The sequence below is a fragment of the Daucus carota genome, chromosome 1 (assembly GCF_001625215.2).
Source record: "Daucus carota subsp. sativus chromosome 1, DH1 v3.0, whole genome shotgun sequence".
Lineage (NCBI taxonomy): Eukaryota > Viridiplantae > Streptophyta > Magnoliopsida > Apiales > Apiaceae > Daucus > Daucus carota.
This window is the reverse complement of record NC_030381.2, coordinates 4,178,520-4,191,921: the sequence shown is the minus strand read 5'-3', so window position 1 is coordinate 4,191,921 and position 13,402 is coordinate 4,178,520. Positions and strand designations below refer to the sequence as shown.

Genomic DNA, 13,402 nt, shown 5'->3' with positions numbered 1-13,402 from the left:
ATCCTAATCAATATAAAATTCTTTTCATAATAGTATGATGATTATAATAGTACTTAAGTGGTCTCCAAGTTTCCAATAAAAAAGTGGTCTCCATAGAATTTATCCCTGATTATTATTAATTAAATAAAAAATACTATGATTACAAAAATCACTATAAAAGTCTTTTCGTAATAATATAATAATATTTATAAAATTCTAATCAATTTTGAAGTCTTTTAATTATAAGATCCTAATCAATCCATGACTGTTATAAAGTCCTTATCAATTATTAATATATATGTCTGTTAAAAGTATAATATTTTTAGTTGGAGTATAATAAAAATAATTAAATATAATATATGATGACCAATTTTGCTACTTTTGATCAATTTTGAAGTCTTTTAATTATATAATCCTAATCAATTTGTTGAATGTTATAAAATCCTAATCAATATATATGAGATATAATATTTTTAGGAGTATAATAATAATAATTAAATATAATATATGATGACGAAATTTTAGTACATGATTCTGATGTTACACCTAAATATGATTTCGCTTATTAATAAACTAGTGAATAAAGCCGCGCTTCGCGGTGGTGTTATAAATTTTGAAACGAATTAATATTATAATAGCATAAAAATTATTTTGAGTCATATTCCGGTCAAACACACTAATAAAAAAAATATTATAATTAGTATAAAATTCTTTTTAAATGGTAATCCTGTCAAACACAATACTAATAATAAAATTAGTTCGAACCGCCCTCCCGTCAAAGACAATGTTAATTCATAATTTTTATTTTTATGATATAATTAAGTATTACAGTATAATTTAGATCAAAATTAGTTTGAGCCGCTCTTTTGTCAAACACAATATTAATAAAAATTATTCTAATTATGATAAAAATAAAGATTATAATTGGATAAAAGATTATCTTGAACCGTGGTCCCATTTTAACAAATAATATATTATAACATAGATAAAAAATTATTTTAGCCACTTTCACGTCCAACATAATACTAATATAAAAATTATTATTATTTAGATAAAAATTAGTTTGGGTCGCCTCCCGTGCCCGTCAAACACAATCCTAATCAAGAAAATTTACATTATCATAAAATCAATAAATGATTCCTATTTTATATATCCTATTTTATTTTATTAATTATTTTTATTTTAAGATTCCTATTTATTAGTTAAAAATTATTATTCTTTTATGGTTCTAATTTTTTTGCTATTAGGTTTTTTTTAGTGATTATTATCTTTACAATCTTTTATTCTCTATTCGAAATTTAAGAAAATTATAAGACTAAATCGAAAATAAAAATTGTACGTATTACCTTACACATCTTAAATATAAATTGTATTTCATCTATGATTGTTAGTTTAAATAAATATAAAAATTATTCTAATTATGATAAAATTAAAGATTATGATTGGATAAAAATTATTTTGAACCGTGGTCCCGTTTTAATAAGAAAATATATTATAACATAGATAAAAAAATTTATTTTACCCACTTTCCCGTGAAACATAATATAATAGAAAAATTATTATTATTTAGATAAAAATTAGTTTGGGCCGCCCCCGTGCCCGTCGAACACAATACTAATCAAGTTACATTATCATAAAATCAACATATGATTCCTATTTTATATATCCTATTTTATTTTATTAATTAATTTTATTTTATGATTCCTATTTTTTAGTTAAAAATTATTATTCTCTTATGGTTCTAATTTTTTTTTGCTATTATTTTTTTTAATGATTATTATCTTTACAATCCTTTATTTTCTACTCGAAATTTAAGAAAATTATAAGAGTAAATCGAAAATAAAAATTGTACGTATTACCTTACAAATCTTAAATATAAACTGTATTTTATGTAGGATTGCTAGTTTAAATAAATATAATCCTATTCCTTTTAGGATTCCTAAATAAGAAAAGAATTGTATTACTATTTTCAATCCGAAATTTAAGAAAATTACAAGGAAAGAGTTTTATTTTTTTAGAATACAATAAAAAAAGAATTGTATTACCTTTAAGATCCGTGAATTTGATTTTTTGAATTATAATTTTATTTTCTATTCGAAATTTAAGAAAATTATAAGATTGAATCCAACCATCATCGAGATTGGTTGTAAGTTAATGCATACTATTTGAATGAGGTTGTGAAGATCTTAAAGACGTTTTCATGATAAAGATGCTATCTTCTTGACCATTATGGAACGACGTGAGTTTAGCGCTAAAAACCTAAATCTGTTTAGACAATTTGAGATTCTGGAATATGATGGTTTTTATATTTTAGATATATAATTTGAAAAAAAAAATTAATCTTACAAGATTATAAATTTTAAAACTTTTAAAAATAAAAATTGTATTTTTAAATTATATTTGTTCAATAATTGTTATTTTGAATAAATAAAACACAGGGTCATCCTTACTTATTTTTTTGTTGCAAGCAATACAAATTAAGTTGGTGATAATTTAAGTTGTATTAACTTAAATTACAAATTTGAAATATAAATTTTATATTATTAATAATAGCTAGTAATCCTATTGCTTTTAAGATATGTAAATAAGAAAAAAAAATTGTACTCCCTCCGTTTCAATTTACATGTCCACTTTCAAAAAAAATTTATGTTTCAAATTACTTGTCCACTTCAACTTTCAATGCAAAATTATATTTCCTAAGTCAATTCTCCTCCACATATCTCTTATTTATATTTCCTAGATCAATCTCACACCACATATTATGCTCATTTAATGCAATTAATTTGTGTACAACCACTTTTCTTAAACTGTGTGATTTTCTTAAAGTGGACATCTAATTTGAAACGGAGGGAGTATCATCTTTAGAATTCGATAAGAAAAGAGTTGTATTACTTTTAGAATTCTTGAACCTGATTTTTTGAATTATAATTATATTTTTTATTCGAAATTTAAGAAAAATTAGAAGACTGAATCGAACAATTTTAGAGACGCCCTGCATCCTCCTTCAAAACAAGAAAAGAATTGTATCATCTTTATAATTCGATAAGAAAGAGTTGTATTACTTTTAGAATTCTTGAAGCTGATTTTTTGAATTAAAACTATATTTTCTATCCGAAATTTAAGAAAAATTAAAATACTCTTTATATATATATTGATTGAAAGTATTGATTCTCGTTTAGAAAGTATTGGATTAGTATAGTTTCTCGAACAACGGGAGTTGGAGTCGAAGTCTGAAGGAGAGACGGGAAAGATGCGAACAAGTCTTGAATATAATAAGGAATAAATATCAAATTGGTCACTGATTTCGTACAAATATATCAATTGAGTCACTGATTCTCAAATTGACTCAAATGAGATACACATTAGAAAATGTTGTATCAAAAATATCATTCCATAGTTAGTCGAAATTTTGAAAGTATTATTTATTGAGTTTCGCATATTTTTTATGAATGTTATTACATCCAAATGAAAGATTCCGAGTAATATTTTTAGATTTTAAAATTTTATCAATTATTTATTTTTAATTTTTTGGTTGTTTTATTTGATTTAAATAAAAATAAATAGGAGATAATTTTTAAAAATCTAAAAATATTATCTAAAATACTAGAATTCAGAATTTTTCATTTAGATGTAATACCGTTCATAAAAAATGTGCGAAACTCAAAATATAATATTTTCAGAATTTAGACTAACGATCGAGGGATATTTTTGATACAAATTTTTCTAATGAGTATCTCATTTGAGTCAATTTAGGAATCAGTGACTCAATTAATACATTTGGACGAAACGAGTGACCTACATATTTATCCTAATCCTAATATAATAATGATTATTATATTTATTCACGTCCTGTATTTTGTAGCGTTCTCTTCCTCTCTGCTGTACCTGCCAGGCTGCCACTATATTTATTCACGTCCTGTATTTTGTAGCGTTCTCTTCCTCTCTGCTGTACCTGCCAGGCTGCCACTGCTAAGTGCTACCTGCCTTTCTAACATGGAAAATACTTGGTGCAAATAATTGTGTACAAAAACATGTACATAATGACATGTGGCAGATTTTAATTGGATGACCCCCTGCATTTACACCAACCACCCCAATTAAAACTCACCACATCACTTGCCACATCATTATGTACAAATTTTCTGTACACAATTATGTGCACCTAGCACTACTCTTCTAACATATATATGACCGCCCATGATTTCTAACAACTTTTTTCTCACTTTTTTATTATGCCGTGTCATGGGTTTCTTTTCAATATTTAAAATCTCAATCATGGAGGCCCTTGTATAAAACAAATTAGCAAGACTTTGAACAGCCTTCTCGAATAGCAAAGCCTCTGCCGATAGCTATAGTATATTACAGTTTTGTTATTCTTTTTTATCGCATGATACCTTCTCGTATAAAGAATTGTATTGAAACACAATAGTTGATGTCAGGAGTTCCTCTCGTTCAAAAATATGTATCCGTCAGATGACCACGGGTATAAGCTAGTATAATTAAAATTATTTTCATGCTTATCTCCGTCATCCTCGTTTAAAACAAAGTAGCAAGACTTTGAACATGACTAGCATTCACATTGAGCAACTGTATTACAAATTTGAAGCTCTTATCTTCTGTTTTAAATTCTCCTTCACGCAGCATCTTTTGTACAATATCTAATATCTTTGCTATCCACCAGTTACAATATCTTCAAAACTTACATACAATGGCTTCAACAAGTGCTGAAACTCCCACTAGCTGGGACGTTTTCTTGAGCTTCCGTGGCATAGACACTCGACTTGGTTTCGTCAGTCATTTATATTCTGCCCTGGATCGCAATGGTATTCGAACTTTTATGGATGATCCTGAGCTACGTCTTGGAGATGGGATCTCGGCTGAATTGCTCAAAGCTATTCGGGAATCCAAAATTTACATTGTTGTCCTCTCTGTAAATTATGCTTCTTCGAGTTGGTGCCTTGATGAGCTGGTAGAGATTCTTGATTGTAAGGAAACAATGAAAAGATTGGTTATTCCTGTGTTTTTCAACATTGATCCTTCAGTGGTGCGATATCAAAAAGGGAGCTTTGAAGAACATTTTAGAGTGCATGGAGTTAGATATGCGGATAAAATGGAAAGAATGGAGAATTGGCGCCGTGCACTTAGTCAACTTGCTGAGAATTCAGGAATACATATTGACGGTAAAAAGTAAGTTCCCTGAATATCTGAATATCATACAGAAGGTAATATAATTAGATCATATAATTATAAAATTTGCCATTAATTTGTACTTAGGTAAGTTATCTAAGTATATATTTGAACATCAGGTTTGCTTGCCTCTTTTATCTATTGCTTATGTTAGTTATGAATGCCAAAACTGGAGTTCAAGTCGTTGATCCATCTTAACATGGAATGCCCAAATACAAGTCTTCACTTATCTTATAGATACTAAGCTCTTTTATTTCACATAAAAAAGAAATTACATTGCAGAACTGAAGCTGATATTGTCAACGAAATTGTCAAGGAGATTCTGCTACAAATAAAACCCACCACTTTAGATGTTGCCAAATATCCAGTTGGATTGGATTCTCGCGTTGAAGACATAACAGCAGCATTGTTGAGCAGGGGCACAAAAGGTGTCATTAAGATCGGTATATATGGTATGGGTGGCGTAGGCAAAACAACTCTTGCCAAGGCACTGTTTAATAAACTTTTGCTAGGAAGCTTTGAAGGAAGCTGCTTCCTTGAAAATGTGAGGGAAACTTCGGGGTATGTAAAGGGCCTAGAGTCTTTGCAACAACAACTTATTAGCGATGTTCTTAAAATTAGTAAGGATGAAGCTAAAGTTAGCAGTGTTGACCAAGGAACTGAGCAGATAGAACGGAGAATTTGTTCCAGAAAAAGTTTGGTTGTTATTGATGACTTGGAGGACCCGGAAAAATTTGAGTCACTGGTGAGATCATTTGCTCCTGGGAGTGTAGTTATCATAACTACAAGGGATGAAGATATACTTCGGGGAATTGAAGTAGAAACTCAATATCGATACAAGGTTAATGAGATGGCTGGCGCTGAGGCAGAGACACTATTTTTTAGACATGCATTTCGAGATACTGAACCAAATGACACTCTAAGGATATTGTCTAAAGACGTTCTACGTCTTGCTGGAGGACTCCCCTTGGCTCTCAAGGTTTTCGGCTCGTACTTGCATAACAAACCCGAGGTTAAATGGAAATCTTACATTGAGAAAGTGCAGCGAGATCCCGACAGCAGTATCGAGCAAAGACTTAGAATTAGCTTGGATGCCAATGGATCAGATGATCCCCTGCTAAAGAAGATGTTCCTTGACATTGCTTGTCTTTTCATTGGAAGGAAGAAAAAAAATTTGGTTGAAATATTGGATACTTACTATCCCTACGCGGATGATAAAATTGATATTCTCGAGAAAAGAAGTCTATTAACGTTCAATGAAAGAGACCTAGTACGGATGCATGATCTGCTTCAGGATATGGGGAGGAAAATCGCGCGTAACAACTGTCCTGATGAGCCCGGAAAGCATAGCAGGTTATGGGTACGAAAAGAAATATGGGATGTGTTGGAGAAAGACAAGGTAATTATACGTATCCTTATCTAATTGATTTATATAAAATTACACATAACTACATAAGATTATTATGTGCTGATATGGTAACAGTTTTCCTCTATTTCTATCTCTAAGTTTTATTATGCAAGTAATTAACTATTCTTATTGATATGCATCATGTGTCAGGGAACAGAAGCGATTGAAGGTATCTTGCACAACCGTTTTAAATCCAAGCAGGATGAATTTTTCCGCTACTATTTAGAATCCATTAAATTGGATCATTTTAATATAGAATCGTTTTCTACGGAAACTTTAAGAAGAATGACTAGATTAAGATTTTTTTACTTGGATGGCATTAGTCTCACTGGAAAGTTTAAACTGACACTAGAAGATTTGAGGTGGTTTTGTTGGAATCAGTGTCCTCTAGAGTGTTTACCTTTCGATTTTTCCCCTCAGAAACTTGTTATTCTTGAGTTGCCAGCGAGCAAATTGACAACAATGTGGGAGGTAAAGATTGTAGGTACTCTGAGTTATTTTCTTACATATGCAAAAATGTGAGATTTGATACCTCCTAATCGCACTCATTATTGCAGGTTTCCGAAGATTTGACTACCACACCAGATTTCAGAGGACTAACGCGTCTTGAAAATTTAAAAACTCTTAACATGTCCTTTTCCAAAGATTTAACTAGCACCCCAGACTTTAGAAGACTGCCACGTCTCCAAAACTTGTATCTTGAGGGCTGTAGAAGTTTGAAGGAGGTCCATAAATCAATTGGAAGTTTGGTGAGACTTGTTTCCCTAAATTTGAAGGATTGTGTAAACCTAAGAAGTCTTCCAGATACCATCTGCAACTTGGGAGCTTTGGAAGTTTTATGTATTGAATATTGTACAGGGCTAAAAGCACTGCCAATAGAATTAGGGAACATTAAATCTCTAAAAGAGCTCAATGCTTCCGAAACAAGTTTTCCGAAATTACCAGATTCGATCGGAGATCTTAGTAAGCTTGTTAAGCTGAAATTAGATCGACATTTCTTGTACGGGGAACTTGAATCTCTTCCAAACACCATTTGCAACTTGAGAGAATTGGAAGTTTTAAAGGTTAGTGTGAAAGCATTGCCTGATGACTTGGGGAATATTGAATCTCTAAGAGAGCTCAATGCATGGGGAATAGCCGTTTCCAAATTGCCAGACAGCATTTGCGACCTGAGATCATTGGAAATTCTTGATATATCTTATTCTAATACACTAGAGAGGTTACCTGATCAACTGTGGAAGCTTACAAGCTTATTGGAGCTAAATGCATCTTGGACTAATCGTTTAGAGAAAGTTCCTGACATAGAATCAAGCCAGACTTCATTACCAGTGACAAAGTTGGATTTATCTTATAGTGAAATCACTGCCCTGCCATCCGGTATTTGTCAGCTCTCAAAACTAGAAGTTCTTGATCTTCATGGTTGTGGTCGTCTGTTGTCCACAGCAGAACTTCCTCCTAATCTGAAGTACATTTTTGCCGATGACTGTAAATCTTTGAAAAGATTAAATCTATCCAATTTGAAACTGTTGCGGGAGTTGCAACTCACAAATTGCAGTGATTTGACAGAGATTTTAGGCCTGGAGGAACTCACTTGTTTAGAGAAACTGTTGTTGCGAGGTTGCCGCCGCTCTCTACTGACACATACTTTAACGAAGCCATTGTTCCAGGTATGGAAGATCTCAAACTCTTATCTCATAATTTGGAGAATGGACTATGGAAGTGGTTTTTAACCTTGTTTCTTTTTCTTTCTTCTTCCAAGATGTACTCTGCTCTTGAGCAAAAAATCAATATTCAGCTTGACGTGGAAGGCTTTCCAGATTGGATTATTCCAGATGCGTCATCTTCTGTGAACTCTTCCAAAGAAACTTCCGCAAGTAATTACTTTGCGATGATTCTCTGCTTTGACCAGGATAAAGATGATTCTGAACCTGCCTCTTATTCTGTTATGACTTCCGCAAGTAATATATTCAAGAGCCGTATAGATTCATCAGGTATAGTAATAGTTCCAAGATCAATCTTTACAGTCACAGATACCGATCATACAATCATATTTGCATCAACAGTAGACAGACATTGGATTCATCTACTGTACAAAAACGAGGATAACAACATCACTCTCAATGTTGCAGATGAAGAAAACACCTCCTCTGTAAGACCCCTGTTTATATATAAATTATTTAATAGTATTTAGTTAATGATTAATAGTTAGAAAAAAGAGAAAAAGAAAAGGCATTAAAAACAAATAAGGTGTAAGTTTGAGACATATGTTATTTTTGTTAGAGAGGGAGCAGGAAAAGAGGAAGAGAAGAAAGATAAATTTTTTTAATTGGATTTGGAGTTGTAAGGTAAAGATCAAATCCCTATAATTCTATGTAAAAGTTATCATATTTTGTATAGGATTTAGAATTCATAGTTCTTGTGTTTTATTATAATTTTGGATTTGGAGATGAAGATGACGGTGTTTTAATAATTGATGACCAAGACTAAGACGGTGGAATGCTGGAGCGTGTGATAGAGGGTGATGACGGTGATGATACGGTATATGAATCATTTAGCAGTCTGGCTTCCTTTCACTTGCAACTAATTATCCTGTAAAAAATATGATAAGCTTCTTGCAAGTAGCATACTCTACGGATTATGTATATAAAACGAGGGACCTTGCTGAAAGAAATTATAGACTTGATGCTTATGGTAAGACGATGATAAGTCATAATTTCAAGGAGGCTGTTAAATGGCTAGACGCTAACAAGAATGGTGAAGTTCATGAGTACGAGTACAAGAGAAGCAGCAGTTTAAAGCAGTCTGCGATCGATTCAATGTTTCTGGTAGTTGAGGAATTAAGATTGATGAAGTTTAATAAGCTTCACAGGCTTAAATTGTTCACTGTGTCATGATTTTCAAGACTTGAATTGTTTGGGCAAGCTGAAGTTACTGTTTCCATCATTCTATAGTATAGTTTTCAGAGATCGGTATCTCGTTCTTGTTAGAATCGTACAAAATTTTGCTTCATTTTTAAATCTTGTTTATCTTGATCCCATTATCACAATATTCTTGATCAATGCATCATATCATGATTCGAAAAAAATAATCCTTGATTCGAAAAAATGATCCTGAATATCATGTATTAATGCTATCGCCGATATCCATGAAATTGGATACGAGTTTATCATTTGACGAAGGATACGAGTTTATCATTTAGTTAGCTAGATTTCTCACTTAATACTTTTTCTGTTCTTTTTATTTATTTATGATTCACTTTCTCCGTCACTCTCATCGGGTTTTTTTTATTATGTAATACGTATTTTAAAAGATATATAAAATATAATTTCATAATATATTTTTAAATATTTGTTATGAATATTAAAATTTTATACAATACAATTATACATGTCAAATTCCATTCCTCAAAATAAAGAATCTGTGGGAGCGGGAGAGTAATATACTTCTTTTCAAATCATAGTTTAATTAATTAATACCTGTATAATCAACTGAGGTGGCTTGTTTACCGTCATTGATGTCGATCGCGTGTTAGAGATGTGAAATCATAGAATAAAATTAATTCCAATCATTCAAGGCTAACAAAAAAATTGCAACAAGAAAATATTAACTAGTGATTACTGATTTCTTAATCTCTCATTTTATTATAAATATTTAATTATTTTTTTTTTCTCTTTCAAAGTCGTATACGATTGTTTATAAAAACTGTCCAACTCACTCCAGCGTAAAATGGAGAATTACAAAAAATAAATTGAGATCAAAACTTGCTTAAAAGCAATTGTAGCGTTCAGATAAATACTCTTCAACACCAAGTGGCATCAACGTAATTACTTATGAGTCCATCCTCTGTCTCCTTTTTGTGTCCCCTTGTATGTCCCTTATTTTCTATTGGTCACTTCCTTAATTTGCACGTGAATCATAGTTTCTCTTTATTTTTTCTCTGATAGTTTTTCACCGTTAAACTTTTTGAAATTTATATAACCTGCATTTTTATTATTAAAATATAAAATATGTGTATAAAAAATATAAATTATGATTTCATCCCACAAATAATAACGAGGCCCCCTGCATGCACAGTAATCTTATAATTAAAATTAGCCTTTTATATAAAATCGGTCAATTTGTTATTTAATAATAAATTAATGTTTTTTAATTATTTCAATGATATTAAAAATATAAATGATATGTGGCAAAAAAAATAAAAAAATATAAATGATGTAATTCTAATCATTTATATTTTTTAATTCTAATTTTAGCTAAAAATATAGTGTGCATGCAAGGGGGTCTTATTATTATTTGTAGGATGAAATTAGTTTATATATTTTATGCACATACTTGTTACTTTTCTAGTTTAAAAAATGCAAAATTTGGGTATATATTATTATATTAAAATAAATCTTATATTCAACATGCTTTTTCTTCTTACAAGATGTACTCTGGTTTTGAGAGAAAAATCAATATTTCGGTTGGCGTGGAAGACTTTCCAGATTGGATTATTGATGAAGATGGAGATGCGTCAACTTCCGTGAACTCTTTTGAAGAAACTTCAGATGGAGACGCGTCATTATCTGTGAATTTGCGACCAAACTTGTCACACAATTACTTGGGGATGATTCTCTGCTTTGACCTATTTTCCGTTTATTCTGTTAAGACTTCCGCAAGTAATATATTTGAGAGCTATACATTTTCATCAAATATAGTAATCGTTCCAAGATCAATCTTTAGAGTCACAGATACCGATCATACAATCACATTTGCATCAACAGTAGACAGACGTTGGATTCATCTACTGTACAAAAACGAGGACAACAGCATCACTCTCAATGTTGCAGATGAAGGAAACACCTCCTCTCTAAGACCAGTATGTATAGATAAATTATTTAATTATTGAATAATGAATTTCACAAATATCATATTAATTAGAAATTAGTTAGGAAATAGAGAAAAAAGAAAAAGCATTACAAGCAAATAAGGGTAAGCTTCAGACTTATGTAGTAAGTATCATTGAAGGAATTACATGTTATACTAATATTTTCTATTATGCATGACTGTTTGATCAACCAACCTTGTTTGTGCATTGTAGGTTAAACAAGGGACAAGAGCAGTCACAGTGGACTTCGTAGCAAGGACATGTGACCGCAGGACAGAGAAGTATCTGGAAACATACAACCATCCTTTAGGAGCACTAAAAGGACGAGACTACTGGCAAGTGCATTCCATTGATGAGATGTTGCCACCAGATATTCCACATAAATTGAGAGGGAGGCCAAAAAAGTTGAGGAGGAGGGAGGAATGGGAGGGAGGATCTAGATGCAGAAGCAGCCAACAACAGGGTACAAATCTTCAAAGATTCAATAGTAAAAGGAGGATGCATTGCCGCAGATGTGGGGAAGATGGTCATCAAAAGAACAAATGTCGAAAAAAACATCACTATGAGACAACCCGGAGAACATAATAGTGGAGAAACTGCTGGACAAGTTTAACATTTTAATTCTGGGTTCACTGGTGTATCTTAGACTGTGTTCATTCGGTTAACATTTTAATTTATTAAACTTGAACAATGTTTGTTTTTGAATCCATTTTTCATTTAACCTTTAAACATTATGTGTTGTTTTTGGAAATTCGAACAATGTATGCTGCTTCATATGTTGAATTTACATTTATTTTTATTTTCATGTTTTTGTTTGGTACAAGAAACTCCAAAAGAAAATTTAAAAATATTTTTTTGCCAACAATAATATTCACATAAATAAAATTTATTAAAAGAGAAAACATTTCAATATTATTCAAAAATGATTATAATCTAATAAAAAACATAAAAGTTAATCTTAATTGTTTAGTTAATTACTCCCTCCGTCCCAAAATGTATGAGCTGGTTTGACTTTCACGGAGATTAAGAATATTAAGAAAAAAAGTAGTAAGTTTAGTTGAAAAGTGTGTAAGGTGGTGGGACCTATCAATATTTAATAATAGATTTGAGATAGTGGAGGAAAGTAGTGGGTGTAATAGTGTTTATATTACTCCCTCCGTTTCAAATTACATGTCCACTTTCAAAAAATCACATAGTTTAAAAAAAGTGGATTCTGAGAAAAAAGAGGTGTATTAAGTCATTAATTGAACCTAATATGTGGTGTATAGTTGATCTTGGAAATATAAATTTGAAATATGTGAAGGAGAGTTGATTTTGGAAATATAAATTTACATTAAAAGTTGAAGTGGACAAGTATTTTGAAACAATTTTTTTTTCAAAAGTGGACATGTATTTTGAAACGGAGGGAGTATTATATAATGCAGATAGTGGAAGAAAGTAGTGGGTGTAATAGTGTAAAGTAGTGTTCAAAAATAGTAAGTATGATAGGTTCATTCTTTTTGGGACGTCCCAAAAAGAAATAAGGGTCATATAAAATGGGACAGAGGGAGTATATATTAAAATTTAGTTCCCTGCATTTATTTAGATAATTATATTCTAAAAGTAATTTAATAAAAAGATTGCATACTTTATTTCCATATAAACTTACGTGGCATGCCACATGTCAAACCCTACCGGCAATGTGTCATTCCGTCTAAACTTCCGTTATTTTTTTTTAACGGCCGTAATGAGTTTGATACCATTAAGCAGGTTTACTGAGCCACTTGAGATCCCATGGAGATCAGTGATGAGTTTGATATCATTTGTACACTTTGATGATGAGTTTGATAATTAACCCAAATTTGTCAGGGAAGTGACTGTAACTGTTTGTCTAATTGTCAAATATCACTAGATTGGATACGGGAAGATTTAAACATGGAAAGAAACATGCTTGATGTCTTATAAACCACCAACTTAAAGTT

General features: G+C 31.1%; 1 protein-coding gene across 16 annotated transcripts; it reads left to right on the top strand.

The window, feature by feature from the left end:
- Positions 1-4,463: 4,463 nt before the first annotated feature.
- Positions 4,464-9,583, top strand: LOC108202836 (TMV resistance protein N-like). Of its 16 annotated transcripts, none has more exons than XM_064090853.1 (7): positions 4,464-5,166; positions 5,449-6,565; positions 6,725-7,054; positions 7,132-8,241; positions 8,334-8,565; positions 8,641-8,723; positions 9,057-9,583. In XM_064090853.1, exons 1-7 carry the CDS (start codon positions 4,688-4,690, stop codon positions 9,084-9,086), a joined length of 3,381 nt encoding a protein of 1,126 aa, XP_063946923.1. In that variant the 5' UTR covers positions 4,464-4,687; the 3' UTR covers positions 9,087-9,583. The 16 variants fall into 16 exon arrangements, 15 of the variants coding, with proteins under 15 accessions (XP_063946923.1, XP_063946928.1, XP_063946921.1 ...); XM_064090858.1 differs by having other exon boundaries at positions 9,027-9,583; XM_064090851.1 differs by having other exon boundaries at positions 8,855-9,583.
- Positions 9,584-13,402: the final 3,819 nt, after the last annotated feature.